The following is a 16,198-nucleotide window of genomic DNA, read 5'->3' as shown; positions in this document are numbered from 1 at the left end:
AGTATCAAAGACTTTGTTTTGTCAGTTGTGGATGTTAATGGGCAGAGACAGCACTGTTAAAGTTGTGCTGCTCTGTTATGAAATAGATTATACCTCAAAACAAGTAGTATGTAGTGTGACAGGTGCTACTTGCTTCGATAAAACTTTTCCGGGTGTACGTATCCAAAGGTCTCGAGTTTTTTCCCAGGTCAGCACTAGGATTTTAATGTGTCACTTATCACTTCTTTCACCTTTGGTAGTGTTAATTAATGTGAAAATTTTTGGGTTGTGTGAATGTTAAACTGTACAACTTGCTGGGTCGGTCAGTTCAAAGGTCAGAGGAAGGCAGCAGCTTAGCATCTCCAGTAAGAGCTTGCCTTGCAGAGCACTGTGGTATTCAGATTGGCCTTCGGTTTGACGACAATAAAATAACTACCTCACCTTTCAGGACTTGTAGCTTACTGAGAGGTTCTATTTGTAAAGACTCGAGTCTGGAGGGGCAATTATGCATTCTTAAAAAATTGATCAGTCTCATGAAGGCCGTCACCATTTGTAATTGTTAGAGTTCTGTGTTGCAGATGACACCACAGATGGTGATAGACACCAGTATGTATACCCAAAAAAATAAATGGCTCTTCTCTCAGTTGGATTACGAAGTGAAGAGCCTCACAAACACAGATGTGATTCGAGGATCGGGTAATGTCTTTCGGGCGCACTTGACAAAAATGTCATCTGTCTACAAACAGAACGTAGACATTTTTGATTGAATTTAACATCTTCTCCTCAGTGTCTTACAGATAAGCTACAAGAGGTGAAATAAATCAGCTGTAAATCAATGCAAACATGAAACTTGTTTATTTAGTATGCTAACAGAATTTTAAAATGTTCATTTCTTGCAGCTACTGGACAGTTATAATTAAAGTGCAGCTACTCACGTAGGTCCAGTGTAGGCTGTGATTACCGTATGGCAGCGAAACTTGGTAGATGTTCTAATGCATTAATGTGAAACCAATTTACATTGGAAAATGTTGTTGTTGTGGTCTTCAGTCCTGAGACTGGTTTGATGCAGCTCTCCATGCTAATCTATCCTGTGCAAACTCCTTCATCTCCCAGTACCTACTGCAACCTACATCCTTCTGAATCTGCTTAGTGTATTCGTCTTTTGGTCTCCCTCTATGATTTTTACCCTCCACGCTGCCCTCCAATGCTAAATTTGTGATCCCTTGATGCCTCAGGACATGTCCTACCAACCGATCCCTTCTTCTAGTCAAGTTGTGCCACAAACTTCTCTTCTCCCCAATCCTATTCAATACCTCCTCATTAGTTACGTGATCTACCCACCTAATCTTCAACATTCTTCTGTAGCACCACATTTCGAAAGCTTCTATTCTCTTCTTGTAGCACCACATTTCGAAAGCTTCTATTCTCTTCTTGTCCAAACTATTTACTGTCCATGTTTCACTTCCATACATGGCTACACTCCATACAAATACTTTCAGAAACGACTTCCTGACACGTAAATCTATACTTGATGTTAACAAATTTCTCTTCTTCAGAAACACTTTCCTTGCCATTGCCATTCTACATTTTATATCCTCTCTACTTCGACCATCCTCAGTTATTTTGCTCCCCAAATAGCAAAACTCCTTTACTACTTTGTCTCATTTCCTAATCTAATTCCCTCAGCATCACCCGACTTAATTCGACTACATTCCATTTTCCTTGTTTTGCTTTTATTGCTGTCTGTCTATCCTCCTTTCAAGACACTGTCCATTCCGTTCAACTGCTCTTCCAGGTCCTTTGCTGTCTCTGACAGAATTACAATGTCATCGGCGAACCTCAAAGTTTTTATTTCTTCTCTATGGATTTTAATACCTACTCCAAATTTTTCTTTTGTTTCCTTTACTGGTTGCTCAATATACAGATTGAATAACATCGGGGAGAGGCTACAACCCTGTCTCACTCCCTTCCCAACCGCTGCTTCCATTTCATACCCCTCGACTCTTATAACTGCCATCTGATTTCTGTACAAATTGTAAATAGCCTTTCGCTCCCTGTATTTTACCCCTGCCACCTTTAGAATTTGAAAGAGAGTATTCCAGTCAACATTGTCAAAAGCTTTCTCTAATTCTACAAATGCTAGAAACATAGGTTTGCCTTTCCTTAATCTTTCTTCTAAGATAAGTCGTAAGGTCAGTATTGCCTCATGTGTTCCAACATTTCTACGGAATCCACTGGAAAATAGTTGGTGCTAATTTTTTCCTATCAAGAAAGATGCACAGAAATGTTTCCACACGTAATGTATTACGGACGTAATGCGGGCACAAAAGATCAAACAAGTGAGAAAGGCGTAATGTCGGTTTTATTATTAACTGCCGCTTAAACAATTTATTCAGTACAGGCACCGAAGACGTCGACGAGAGGCTGTATTCGTCAGACGATTGCTGACAGCAGTTCTGAGGGAATCTAAATGGTGTGTTCCCGTATACTGGCCTTCAGATCAGGTAGAGAGCCGAATGTTTCTTTCAAAAGTAAAGTCACACGGATTTAGACCAGGTGATCTTACAGACTACACACCTGGAAAACCTGTGAAGATAATATGTTTGTGTAAGGTTGTATTAAGCAGATCTTTCACTGGGCAAGCAACATGAGGTGTTGCCCCATCTTGCATGAGAACATTGCTTTCCACACAGTTGCATTCTTCCAAAGCAGGTATCACAAGCTGCACAAGGATGTCTCGCTAAACAGGTCAGGAGTCCATTACATGCAAAGGCAGCTACAGGCGTAGGAGGTTAGAGGATCTCGGGGAAACACGGAAGGGTCTTTGTCTAGATGGTTGCAGATCGAACACGGGAAGAATGTATATCCAGGAACCGTCGATATAACAGTTGTAACTAGTTGTAGCTGTGTTAGGAAAGTACCAGAGCTCCAAGGGTTGATAGAAAGCACTGATGCTCAAATTGTTGTAGGCACTGAAAGTTGGAGATAAGTTCAGCTGAAATTTTTGCAGAGCACCCAATGGTGTTCAAAGGGATAGGCTAAACACAGTTGTTGGTGGCGTGTTTGTTACTGTTAAAAGTAGTTTAACTTGTAATGAAACTGAAGTAGGTAGTTCCTGTGAGTTAGTGTGAGTCAAGGTCATTCTTGTCGACTGGAATAAAATAATAATTGGATCCTTTTACCAACCTCCCAACTCAGACGATATAATTGCTGAAATGTTCAAAGGAAACTTGAGTCTAATTTCAAAAATGTACGTAACTCGTACAATTAGTCACTGGCGACTTCAGTTTACCCTCAATATGTTGGCAAAAAATATATGTTTAACTCAGGAGGTATGCATGAAACATCATCCAAAATTTTGCTAAACATGTTTGGTAAAAATTATTTTCAGCAGTTAGTTCGTGAGCCCACTTAAATAGTAAATGGTTGTGAAAATACACTGGACTTCTTAGCAACAAATAATCCTGAGCTAATTATGTGTATCAAAACGAATACAGGGATTAGTGAATACAGAGTTCTTGCAGTGAGGATGAGTACCATAACTCACAAATCGTCCAAAAATAAACGAAAAATATACCAATTAAAAAAAAAAAAAGCAGATAAAAATTCACTTGACACCTTTGTAAGAGACAATCTCCACTCCTTCCAAACTAACAATATAAATGTAGACCAGATCATGTAGCTTGAATTCAAAGAAATAGTATCAGCAACAATTGAGAGATTTATACCAAATAAATTAGCAAACGACAGAGCTGATCCTCCTCGATATACAAAACAGGTCAGAACACTGTTGTAAAATCAATGAAAATATCATGGCAAATTTAAATGAATGCAAAATCCCCAAAATTGGCGATCTTTTACAGGAGCTCGAAATTTATTGCGAACTTCAATGTGAGATGTTTATAATCATTTCTACAATGAAACTTTGTCTCAAAACCTGGCAAAAATCCATAGAATCTGGATGTATATAAAATATGCTGGTGGCAAGACACAATCATTGCCTTCTCTTTGCAATAGCAGTGGAAATACAGTTGATGAGAATGACAGTGCAGCTAAAGCAGAGTTACTAAACACACCCTTCCGAAATTCCTTCACAAAAGATGAAGTAAATATTACAGAGTTCAAATCAAGAATAGCTGCCAGCAGGAGTAACTTGGAAGTAGATATCCTCGGAGTAGTGAAGCAACTGAAATCACTTAATAGAAGCAATTCTTCTGGTCCAGACTGTATACCAATTAGTTTCCTTTCGGAGTATGCTGATGGAATAGCCTCATACTTAACAATCATATACAGTCACCCACTCAACAAAAGGTCTGTACCCAAAGACTGGAAAGTTGCACAGGTTATACTAATATTCAAGAAAGGAAGTAGTAGTAATCCACTAAATTATGGCCCCATTTCGTTAAAGTCAGTGTGCAGCAGGATTTCGGAACATATTGTGTTCTAACACTAATTACATCAAAGAGAACAGTCTATTGACACAGTCAATATGGATTTAGAAAACATTGTTCTTGTGAAACACAAGTAGCTCTTCATTCACACATAGTGTTGCATGCTATTGACAAGAGATTTCAAATTGATTCCGTATTTCAGGATTTCCAGAATGCTTTTTGATACCGTACCTGTCAAGTGGCTTGTAATCAAATTATGAGCTTGTGGAATATTGCCTCAGGTACGTGATTGGATGGGTGATTTCCTGTGAGAGAAGTCACAATTCACAGTAACTCACAGAAAGTCGTCGAGTAAAACAGAAGTGATTTCTGGCTTTCCACAAGTAATTTGAGGAACCGTCTTAGGTTGTTTGCAGATGATGCTGTCATTTAATGTCTAGTAAAGTCATCAGAAGATCAAAGCAAATTATAAAATGATTTAGAAAAGATACCGGTATGGTGCAAAAATTGGCAAGTGACCCTAAATAATGAAAAGTGTGAGGTAATTTACACGATTGCAAAAGGAATCCATTCAACTTGGTGTACACAATAACTCAATCAAATCTGACAACTGTAAATTCAATTAAATACCTAGGAATTACAAGTATGAACAACTGAAATTGGAAAGAACATAAAATGTTGAGGGTAAGGCGAACAACAGACTGTGATTTATTGGCAGAACATTTAGAAGGTGTAGCAGACCTATTAAACACTGCCTACACTATGCTCGTCCATCCTCTTTTAGAGTACTGCTGTGCGGCGTGGGGTTCCTTATTGGATAGGATTAACAGAGTACATCGAGAAAGTTCAAAGAAGAGTAGCACAGTTTGTATTATCGAGAAACGGGAAAGAATGTCACAGACGTGCTATGGGATTTGGGGCACACATCAGTAAAATGAGACATTTCTCATTGCATAGGGATTTTCTCACAAAATTTTAATCACCACCTTTCTCCTCTGAATGCAAAAATGTTGTGTTAGCACAGACCTACATAGGGAGAAACAATCATCATCATAAAATTATGGAAATTGGAGCTTGCTCCGCGTTGTTCGAGAGTGGAATAATAGAGAATAATTGTGAAGTTGGGTTGATGAGCCCTCTGGCAGGCACTTAAGTGTGATTTGCAGAGTTCAGTGCAGAAGTCCATTTCATGCAGAGGTCGTGATACAGCTGACAGGCTGTCTGGATGTGTTCTCTTCAAAGAAGGATGGACCGAGAATGCACACGACACAGTTACGTACGGCGAGTGCAGTGGCTCTTTGGCACAATACACAATATGTCATACTGTCACTCTGTAGAATATTAGTCTGCCCCATGTCATCGACGTTGATCCGTGCCAGAAACCAAAGCAAATTCAAAATGTTGCAGATAATGTGGTCTCAGCTACTGCACCATCTAGGTCTTGTAAAATAAACTGTAAAGGTTTTCTGTACTGTTGACCACGTGGTGGGACAATTCTCATGACACTACACAAGCACTAGTACTACCCGGGGCTGCTCGGTCAGTTACAACGACAGCAACCTCATCTATAACCTCCACCGTAATAGTACGCCTTCGTCTTTCAAGTTACCCACTGAGCTGACCCGTGTTTCAGAACTGCATTACCATATTTACTCAAATCTAAGCTGCACTCGAATCTAAGCCGCACCTGAAAAATGAGACTCAAAATCAAGGAAAAAAAAATTTCCCAAATCTAAGCCACACCTGAAATTTGAGACTCGAAATTCAAGGGGAGAAAAAAGTTTTAGGCCGCACCTCCAAATCGAAACAAAGTTGGTCTATTGTAATATGAGAAACAATTTAGGTAGAATAAATGACAATACAGCTACAGTAGTTTGGTTTGAGTCGTAAGCTTAGCAGTTAAGCTTTACCAGGTAGCCATTGCTATGTGTCAGGCGTGCTTCGTCTGGTTTGAATTGGTTGCTTATTTTTCTTTGATCTGATAAGTGCCGTTCTCTTTGTTATAGGTGTTTACATCACTCAAGGCTGAAATGCATTATTGTACTGTGTCATGCATTGTTTGTCGCATTCTGATAAGATGTGTTTACGACCTGTCGCCGCTCGTGGCATGGCTTGCCTTTGTGCGCGCTACCGCCGCTTACAATAAAAAAAAAAAAGAGAGAGAGAGGAATTGTCTCATTAGCGAACCAATGACAAGAGACTGCTATTTGTTGTTACTTACATTGCTGCTTTCTTTGATAATGATCAACAAGAACCAAATAATAGACTGCGTATGATAGATGTTCTGAACGAGAGTTTAGCTAAAACTTTTCTCCGTTTGAAAATCTTTGCAGATGCCTCTTTCGTACATTACATTCTGCACAGAAATTAGTCATCTTAGATTTAAAAATCTAGTCAATTGCCGTGCTTCATTTCTGATTGTATCACTATTAGGCATAAGAATAATGCGAAGATAAACATGACATGATACGTATATTCTTCCGCATTTGCTGCTGTCTCACATTAGTTTCGTATGTTATTAGGCAGGCAGGATTTAAATGAGATAGCAGCAAACACGAAAGAATACATGGCAAAATGTTTATATTCGTATTATTCTTATGTTGAAGACAATACTGCATGTGATTCACAATTCATAAAAGTTCCTATTAGCAACCATCTCTTCTCACAGGTAGGAAAAAATTCAGAACATAGAGTTGGCCATATTGACAAACAACTCAAATAGTCTTGCCAGTCGGATTTTCGTAGTACACTGAAATGCTGCTACATACGAAGATGAACAACACGGAATTTGTGTTTACTTCGTTGGATAATGTATGAAAATACAGTGGTCGAAACTCAGGACGGAGAAAAAAGCTCGTCTTACACTTTTTTTTTTTAGTTTATTTACTGACGCAGAGGTTTTGGCGCCAGTATTTATCTTTGTGCCTGCAAAGCATTCCTGTGTAGCGCTACATATATTCGACGGCAGAAGTTAGTTGTGGCGGCACCTACCAACATTTTTCAGAACTTCCGCTTACTTTGCACTCGATTCTAAGCCGCAGGCGGTTTTTTGGATTACAAAAACCGGAAAAAAAGTGCGGCTTAGATTCGAGTAAATATGGTATCTTCTTTAAACTATTTAATGACATTGGGCCTCTCCTCGGACCTTTCAGTTGATGATACTCTCTCAGTGCAGCACTGTAATTGCTCCACTTTACATAAAACAGTTTCACTAACATTACACGATCTCTCTTCTAGGTAGCCATACTATTCACTCACATTATAGCGTGTCAAATGACTGTGCGAATGTCTTATCGTCAGACAGTGTAAAGTGCCATATTGCATCTGCTGTCCGAAATTGGAACAATTTTTTTCCTGTGTAAACCTGTTTCGCATTATCATACCTACGAAATTTCACCGCCGTATGATAATTACAGCCCGTACTGGACCTCCACAAGTAGCTGCACTTTAGTTATAACCACCCAATAGTTATAAAAAGTTGTATGCTGCCACATAACATTTTAAAATTCCATTTTTAATGCTTAAAGATCATTGTCTTTCCAAAGGATTATTAAAGTGAATATAAGACAAAAGCTGTCATTCCTCACAAAAGTCAGTTATCAGTGTCATTGACTGGCAGAACTGGTTAGGTTCCTGTGATGGAGAATTTGTAGCTCACCTTTTGGGACTGCCAGACTGAAACACTTGATGTGACAGGAGTGTGTCTTCATTCCTGTTAACTACTCTCTGTACACATTCCTCAAAATTTTGTATAACCAAAATAATTGTTAACCTGGTGTAACTCTGTATGGGTGCTAGTAACAGCGGTGGATGGTTTAGTGTACTTACTTTTTTCATAATGTTCTATATAGTTGAGATTTAACCTGCTCCTTCATTGTAATTATTGGCAAAGTGTCATGTGTTCATAATGTCAGTTTTACTAAACCCACAGTCTCAATTTAAGGTCAAGGATTTGGACTGTTCAGCGTAGAATTACGTGTGATTGTAACAAAAGTGTTTTATCGTATGACATAACATCACTAAATTGTTCAAAAGTGTAACGTTTTCAGCACATGCTCAGTTATTGGTAAGTGAATAACTTTCTGAGAGTTACATTACTTTTAAATGATTAATGGAAAATCTCATATAAGATGTGAAACAAATACTAACAAAGAGATAGAGGGGCTGGCCAGTACTTACCTCAGCTCAGTACAGCCGATAGATACACATAAAACAGAACTGAAAATTTACATTCCTAGCTTTTGGAACTTTGTTCCTTCATCAGGGAGGAGAGAGGGGAAAAAAGGGAAGAAGGGAAAATGGATTCAGTTACTCACAACCCAGGTTATGAAGCAACAGGGCTCTGACAACCATGCCTCCATCCTTGCTACCCTCCCTGTTTACCTTTCCCTGTTGCTTCATAACCTGGGTTGTGAGTAACTGAATCCATTTTCCCTTCTTCCCTTTTTTCCCCCTCTCTCCTCCCTGATGAAGGAACAAAGTTCCGAAAGCTAGGAATGTAAATTTTCAGTTCTGTTTTATGTGTATCTATCGGCTGTACTGAGCTGAGGTAAGTACTGGCCAGCCCCTCTATCTCTTTGTTTACATTACTTTTAGTAAACTTACACTAAGATGTCATAGATGAAAAGTTGGGTTTTTGCACTGAAAGTTAAAACTTCAAATAACTGCAGGTGAATGTTTGTTAATTGGAGTAGGTATTGTGCAATCTTCTCGAAAAGCTACTGTTGTGTGCTCGATTGGAGTAATAGTGATACACTTGAGCAGAAAAGGGGCCAACGGTGTAGACTTTTCATCAGCTGCCAATTAAGGACAGCTGACAGCAGAAGCTGTGCATTTCGGTATTGGACGCCTTCACATGATCCCCTTTAATGAGGACTATAGTGCTAGTTTAATAAGGTCAGTATTAGCATTACGTGTTTTCACCTCAGTTTCACTATTAGCTCTAATCTGTTGTAGGCTTCATGGGGAGTTAAATCACTTACCGAAAATGAGTAGTCTTCTGCTAATCCAGAGCGCCGTCCACAACATTCTGCTGCAACCGAGCTCATTCTGTGACAGTTTTTCAGTGAGGTGTACATCCTGCAAACACTGCATTTTGATCCGGGTTCGGTGCTGCCTTGTATTCTTGACTGAAATGACACTCTGGGCAGCTTGGTCATTGCTTCTTCTGAACGCTCTATTTGCCAAACATATCGGTGATTAAATGCAGGCAGATTGAGAGATGGACAAGACTGTACCACTACAAATCGTGGCTGTTAGTGATTTATATTCCCACCCAGAGGTGCACTTACAACATTGAACTGATTGACAGCCCTTTCAGTCAGAGAAATTAAGTGATAGGAAATGTTGAATCCATAATGGGGCCTTTACACGCTCAAGTTTGTCGGAGCAGACTGTTTGCAACTGTCTGGAGATCTGGTCTGGAGTATCCAGTTCGCATTTACACCTTCTGACCACGATGCAGCTCTCTTGCAGTCCCTAATCAGTAGTCTGAGAGTGCAGCGTATTCACTGGCTGTGGCCAAATTAAGTAAATTTGTGTATAAAATGATTATTCTGTATAGCGTTATTACTTCAGAAGTTACAAAAAGATAAGGATAAGCACATAGAAGATCACCAAAAGAGTAGCTTCTAAAATACATAACACTTTCGAGGAGCTAGAAATTGAAAGAGAGTACTGGTTTAAGTATCTAGGACAAAGCAGATTTTTTTCTTGTGGCGTATTACACTGTATATAAGGAGAATTGACATTGATGAGAAAATCAGTAAGTGGTTATAAAAGACTTACAATAAAATCGAGGTGCTAAAGCAACTGGCAGAAGCCATGCTCGTATGAAATTTTTTGCTGAGATATCACCTTCGTTGAGCCATATGTTTCCAGAAATATTTCATGCCTCTATATACAGTACTAAAGCACTTCATCTCGTCTACATCAGTTCGAGTGCCGCCATACTTTTCACAGGCCGAAACACTGTCTGTCTGGACAATTAAGTGCAAACATCTGAGCATATAAAGGATCCTTAAGTGCGAAGTGTGAACCAGTTGCAAGATATGTTACAACAACTGCAGAGGATTTTCATTCCAGCTCATCTGAAGATGTCAACGACTAAATAGTCCACCGTCTAAAGGGCAGAACGTTTCCACATTTTTACTGATTGCCGACTGACATTAGGTGATGGACACACGCTAATTTGTAATTTTGGATGTCATTTCATAAATTCAGCAATGTGCTTACATGGTGCTTCATCTTTTGTTGAGCATCTACTGCTGTACATCAGTTTAGTATTGTGACATGTTGCAGGTGACGCACACGTGCAGATGCAACTTACATTCACTTGACTACAGTCTCTGTTCTCTGGCAGCAGAGACCAGACATAATGAAACATTTTCTTAAAAGTTTTCACCTTTAGGGGCTGAATCTTGAAAAACATGGGACCACAATCTTTTTTATTTCTAACTGTGAAGTCAAATACCAATATTCACAGATTTAGTTTTAACAACGCTTCAGTAGTTCTGTAACAATTTATTTTCAAAAAACTTTCACCCACTATTTGACCCCTTTAGGGGTTGAATTTCCAAAAACGCTGAAACACATTTCTTTATTTCTGACTTAGAAACTAGAAACAAGCTTTTGTACTTCCAACTTCAAATTGCTGTAGTATGGTATATATACTCAGAAAGTTTTTATTCGTTATTTCTATAGGGGCGGCATTTCAAAAAACCCCTTCTTAAATGATGCCTGCTGTATAAAATAAACACCCTCAACAAATTTCAAGTTTCTATCCATAGCGGTTTGGGATGGGCGATTAAGTCAGTCAGCCAGGGCATTTTGTTTTACGTGTAGAAATGTACAGGTTTATTGCAGCAATGTTAGACTAAGCAAAATCAAAATATTATAAAATAGTATCAAGTTTCACCTCTGGCTGAGGGCGACACCTATTCCATCTTTTTTATCCTTTTATAAGGAATTTTAGCAAAGCGTGTTTTATCTCAAAGGAGTCTGCATATAGGGTGCCGGTGCAACCTATTCTCGAATACTGCTAGATTGCTTCGCATCCATTCCAGGCCAGATTGAAGGAAAACATCAAAACAATTCATAGGCAGGCTACTAGATTTGTTAGCGGTAGGTCCGAACAAAATGTAAGTGTCAGAGAGATGCTTCGGGAACTTAAATGGAAATCCCTGACAGAAAGGCGATGCTCTTTTCGAGGAACACTATTGAGAAAATTTAGAGAACTGGAATTTGAAGCTGACCGCATATAGTCAGTTGTTTTTCCCTCACTCTATTTGCAACTGGAACAAGAAAGGAAATGGCCAGTAGTGCTACAGGGTACCTTCAGCCATGCACTGTAGGGTGGCTTGCAGAGTATCTCTTCAAAAATTCCAGAACTTAGCCCACAAAAATTTTCTACCGTTACCTTTTACTTATTGTGCACGGTCTTCTTCAAAATACTCTCCATCACAATTGATACACCGCTCCCAATGCTGTTAATACTTCTGGAAGCAATCTCGGTATGCCTCTTGCTCAGTCTCGGTATGCCTCTTGCCCGATTGCGTGAAGCGCTGTCTGCAAATTTTCTTTTATCTCATCTATCGTTGCAAATCATCCTTTCAACGGGATTTTTTACTTTGGAAATAAAAAAAAGAAGTCCGCAGGGACCAAGTCTGTAGAGTACTGAAGATGAGGCAGCACAGTGATTTTTTGTTTTGTGCAGAGATGAATGTGTGGGTGTGTTATTGTGACGCGAGAGCCGTGAATTCTCTCACCACATTTCAGGCTGTTTCCTTCTCTCACTTTCTCGCAAGCGTCGCAACAGGTCCCAATAGTACCGTCAATTAACAGTTTGTCCCTGTGGCAAGAATTCGTGATGAACCACTCCTTCAAAGTAAAAAAAAAACTATCAACACGGCTTTGGCATTTGGCCTGACGAACTTTTATTGGCCCCGGAGAATCTTTCCCGACCCATTGTGAAGATTGAACCTTGGTCTCAACATCATAACCTTAGACCCACATATCATTGCCAGTTATAATTTTCTTAAGGAGCACCTCATTCTCATTTGCACGATCCAACAGCCCTTCACAGATTGTGAAGTGAATGTCTTCCAGCTCTTGACTCGTGAGCCACGGGATGAATGTGGCAGCAATACGATGCATTCTAAGATGCTGTGTCAGGATTTCACGATATGATCCAACAGAAATGTTACATTCTTCTGAATTCTCTCGGACAGTCAGTCTTCGATTGGCACACGCAATTTTGTTGACATTCCTGACACCGACGGTGTCAGTAGACATTGAAGGGTGTCCCGAATGAGGGTCGTGTTTAACATCCGATCGACAATTTTTTAAATGGCATGAACCGTTCGTAACGTAAAGTACAGGTTAAGCACTAATTACTGTAGGCGTCCTGCATCATTTGGTGTGTCTCTTATAAAGTCTCGAGATGTAATTAGTTTTGGAAAACATTATTCAAGTTTTACTGTATAAAGTCTCGAGATGTAATTAGTTTTGGAAAACATTATTCAAGTTTTACTGTCTCAATAAATGTTTGTTTTTAAGTGTAAAGACCTGTCACTTTAAAGTCACATGTGAAGGCGTACAGACATTGACTTTTCTTCAGTTTATTCATAAGCGCATCAGCAATGAAAATGTGGGAGAGGGGATGACACATGATCCTATGGAATACCAGATAATGGCTTGCAGAGTATTCATGTTTATAAAAAGGTTCTAAAAACTGAAGACATATTTAACTTTGAACATATTAAAAGAAATAATGTAAAGAACTACTGTCATGGAATCTGTGTCCTTAACATTTACTAGTATTGTTATAAATACATATTTTCTCTCTAACAGGCAGTTTCAAATTCTGTTTTCAGATAATTGCAGCCGTCGTCGCTTACCGATACCGCAACCAAATGAATCCGAAAGACAAAGCAAGTGCCATTAATGTACCTAGGTATAACAGCTATTTGTATTAAAATGAGACGGGAACTAGTCAACTGTGTACCTCCTGTGCACTAGTGTAAACAAATTTTCTTACAGCGAGAGAAAAACACCATTGTAACAAATTTTTCTTACATTATTGTAATGCGAGTCAAGATTTTGTCTAAAGATGTGTACTGTATGATGACTTGAAATTTGCTCTTGCTGTATTGTAAAACCATGTTTTTACACAGGGTGTTTCATTTTATTGCATTTACTTAAAAAGATTTATCATGTTAAGGTAATTTTGGAAGCATTTTAGGAGATCTCTTTTTGTTTTGTTTATTAGTTTTAAGTCTTAAATATTCCGGTGATATTTAGATACTAATAACAAATATTTGTAACTGTTTTACCAAGTGTGGATATGTTCTTTTGACTGGAAGAATGTTGTATCAGATATTTCACAGAGTTTTTATATAATACAACTCTCGTTTACATTCCTAGAAAAAGGTATTAAAGGTAGGTGGAGTAAATTGAAACACGAGATGCATTTTATGGTTAGAAATCCGGATATAAGGATTTAAATGTTAACTGTGGAAAATTGTATGTGTGTCACAATGTCTGTAAGTGGATAAGCTCAGTGACCGACAGTTCCAGAATAGGACTATAATTCTTCCTCAATACCCCGATTAGTTTGGCATTAGTCGCATACTATATAAATACCAATTGACCCAGGTGAATCTTTGCCACCAAAGAGTGGCCCGTATTGAAAGGTGATGTGTCATGTATATCGATTAGTTCTTAGTATACAAATAACACAGTTTTATCAACAGTGTGGTATTAATAAATGCGAGAGTAGTGGTGACTGTCTTCTTAACAGTCATCACATACCTGTGATGTAGCCTTACTTAAAATATATTGACAGTAGAACAGTGATTAATTCATGTGTATTTCATTATTATGCCTAATTCAGTGCGAAGAAAAAAAATGAATTCTGAGATAGGTTCTGCAATATATGTACCTTTTATAACTTATTTTAAAAAAGAATAATCAATTTGCTGGTATACCAGTTTTTTAGCGAAATCATCCTTATTCTGACATTTTATGTTATGTCTCTGCTTGCAAAACATCAGGGAATGCATTAATTTTCCTACTAGCTTTTGAATTGTTCGTTGAGACTGTCGTAGGAGTGTTGAAGATAACATTACTTGTAATAGAAATGTGAAATAATGTGTGTTAAACTGTTATAACGTGTATTTTCCATTTGTGCTTAGATGTGTCTGATGGCAGAGTTGAGACATTATGGTTCGTTTCTTCACTCTAATGCCATCCTACATCATAATATGCTTAATGTTGTTGTCTCTCTCTCTTCCTTTGTCTGTCCAGTACAGTGGACTGACAAAGACACAGGAAGGAACAGTATTTAATACTGGAATCTCATGGTGCAATCATAATTTTAAAGCTGCCTATCTGCAAACACTCATTTGGATTGGGCCAGCTTTGAGGCTAAATCACCAAAATATTGTGTATAATGTAACTGCTTGCATATGTCTGAGCTTCTAATCTCTTGTAGTCATTTCTTTTGTGGTTGTGCTGAAATACGTAAGTGTAATTTATAACCTACAACACTACTTTCTGCCTGAATGAGTAGTTTCTGGCATTGCAGTAATTGTGTGGTAGTGTTGTTACCACTGGATAAATCCCATCAGCTCTTCTGTTATTTAAACAAAAATCTTATTAGCATATTTTTGTATAATTTAAATCATTTCAAACCTAAAAGAAATCTTCAATATTTTATATGAACAGCTGAATGTTTAAGGGCTATTAATAAAGCATAGACAAATCAACAAAATTGGTCTGTCCCTGTGTAAAACCTACTCCTACAATGTTTTATTTCACAGCACAGTTAACACTATAAAAAAAGAAAAAATTAATACTCAAAAGAAACAAAACAGTCAAACAATAGAATGTCCAGGTTGGAATAACAACATACCAATATTATTGTATTACCCTTTCCACAGGTAAGAAGAATCATATTTTGCAACCAGTAATGAAACATTAAGAGTTCATAAATGTCAACTCTAACATATCTTATATGTATCAAGTATAATTAAATATGTCGTACTTGCGACAACAGGTGTTTTAGAAGTTGAATACTTAATTTAGTAAAAGATAATTTAACATTTTGATGATATAATGATAGGATTTACATGGTTGAAAAGAAAATACATAACAAATTTTAACTAGCTGTCTTATAATACAATAGAGACTAATTTGTGAAATTCTGGGAAACAATTGCACTTTCTACACACGAATACTGTCTGTCCTTAACAATTTGGTATTTCATATCTTTACCTTATGTTTGTAACCTGAGGCCAATGTCATACTGCACAAATTTGGATAGACTTACCTGGAACTGGTTTTGTACCGCTCTGATGCTTCTTGCTTTGTAGTAATAGCTGATGGCCAGCCACCTTTTGTCATGTCCTCTCCACATTTGTGGAGTATCTCTTCTATTCTGGATTTGAATTCTGGTAGATTATTTTGTTTATCACAGAAAATTTTGAAATTCACAGTCCCACCAATGTAGCAACTGAGAATTTACAGATCTACCAAATGGAAAGACAGTGTACAGCAATTTTTCCTCCATTTGATGGATACCCTGTAATAGGAGATAAGTGAATTAAGAAAATAATCCACTCCTCACATAAATTTATCGTGTAATGAGACTATAGGAGGACACGGTACCCATAAGTGTCTTTTTGTTGTATCCCATATTCGTGCAGATGCAGATATGCTGGCAGGCTTCAACTCTTAGTCTCACTTTTCAAAAGCATCTGTTCCCAATTTTTTCAGGTTAGCGTAAGTTGAAAATTTGCAACCTAAATGACAGTTTGGTCTAAATGTTC

General features: G+C 38.1%; 1 protein-coding gene across 2 annotated transcripts in view; it reads left to right on the top strand.

The window, feature by feature from the left end:
- LOC126428163 (tetraspanin-31) overlaps nucleotides 1-15,141 on the top strand; it is a 72,692-nt gene extending 57,551 nt beyond the window's left edge. For both annotated transcript variants that reach the window (XM_050090072.1, XM_050090071.1), the window contains one exon: nucleotides 13,244-15,141. Coding sequence is in view for 1 of the 2 variants with exons in the window: in XM_050090071.1 (XP_049946028.1) it covers nucleotides 13,244-13,345 (102 nt within the window). In the remaining variant the exon portion in view is untranslated. The remainder of the gene's footprint in view (nucleotides 1-13,243) is intronic.
- Nucleotides 15,142-16,198: the final 1,057 nt, after the last annotated feature.

The sequence above is a fragment of the Schistocerca serialis genome, chromosome 12 (assembly GCF_023864345.2).
Source record: "Schistocerca serialis cubense isolate TAMUIC-IGC-003099 chromosome 12, iqSchSeri2.2, whole genome shotgun sequence".
Classification (NCBI taxonomy): Eukaryota; Metazoa; Arthropoda; class Insecta; order Orthoptera; family Acrididae; genus Schistocerca; species Schistocerca serialis.
Note: the sequence above shows the minus strand (reverse complement) of the source record. Positions and strands in the feature narration are given on the sequence as shown.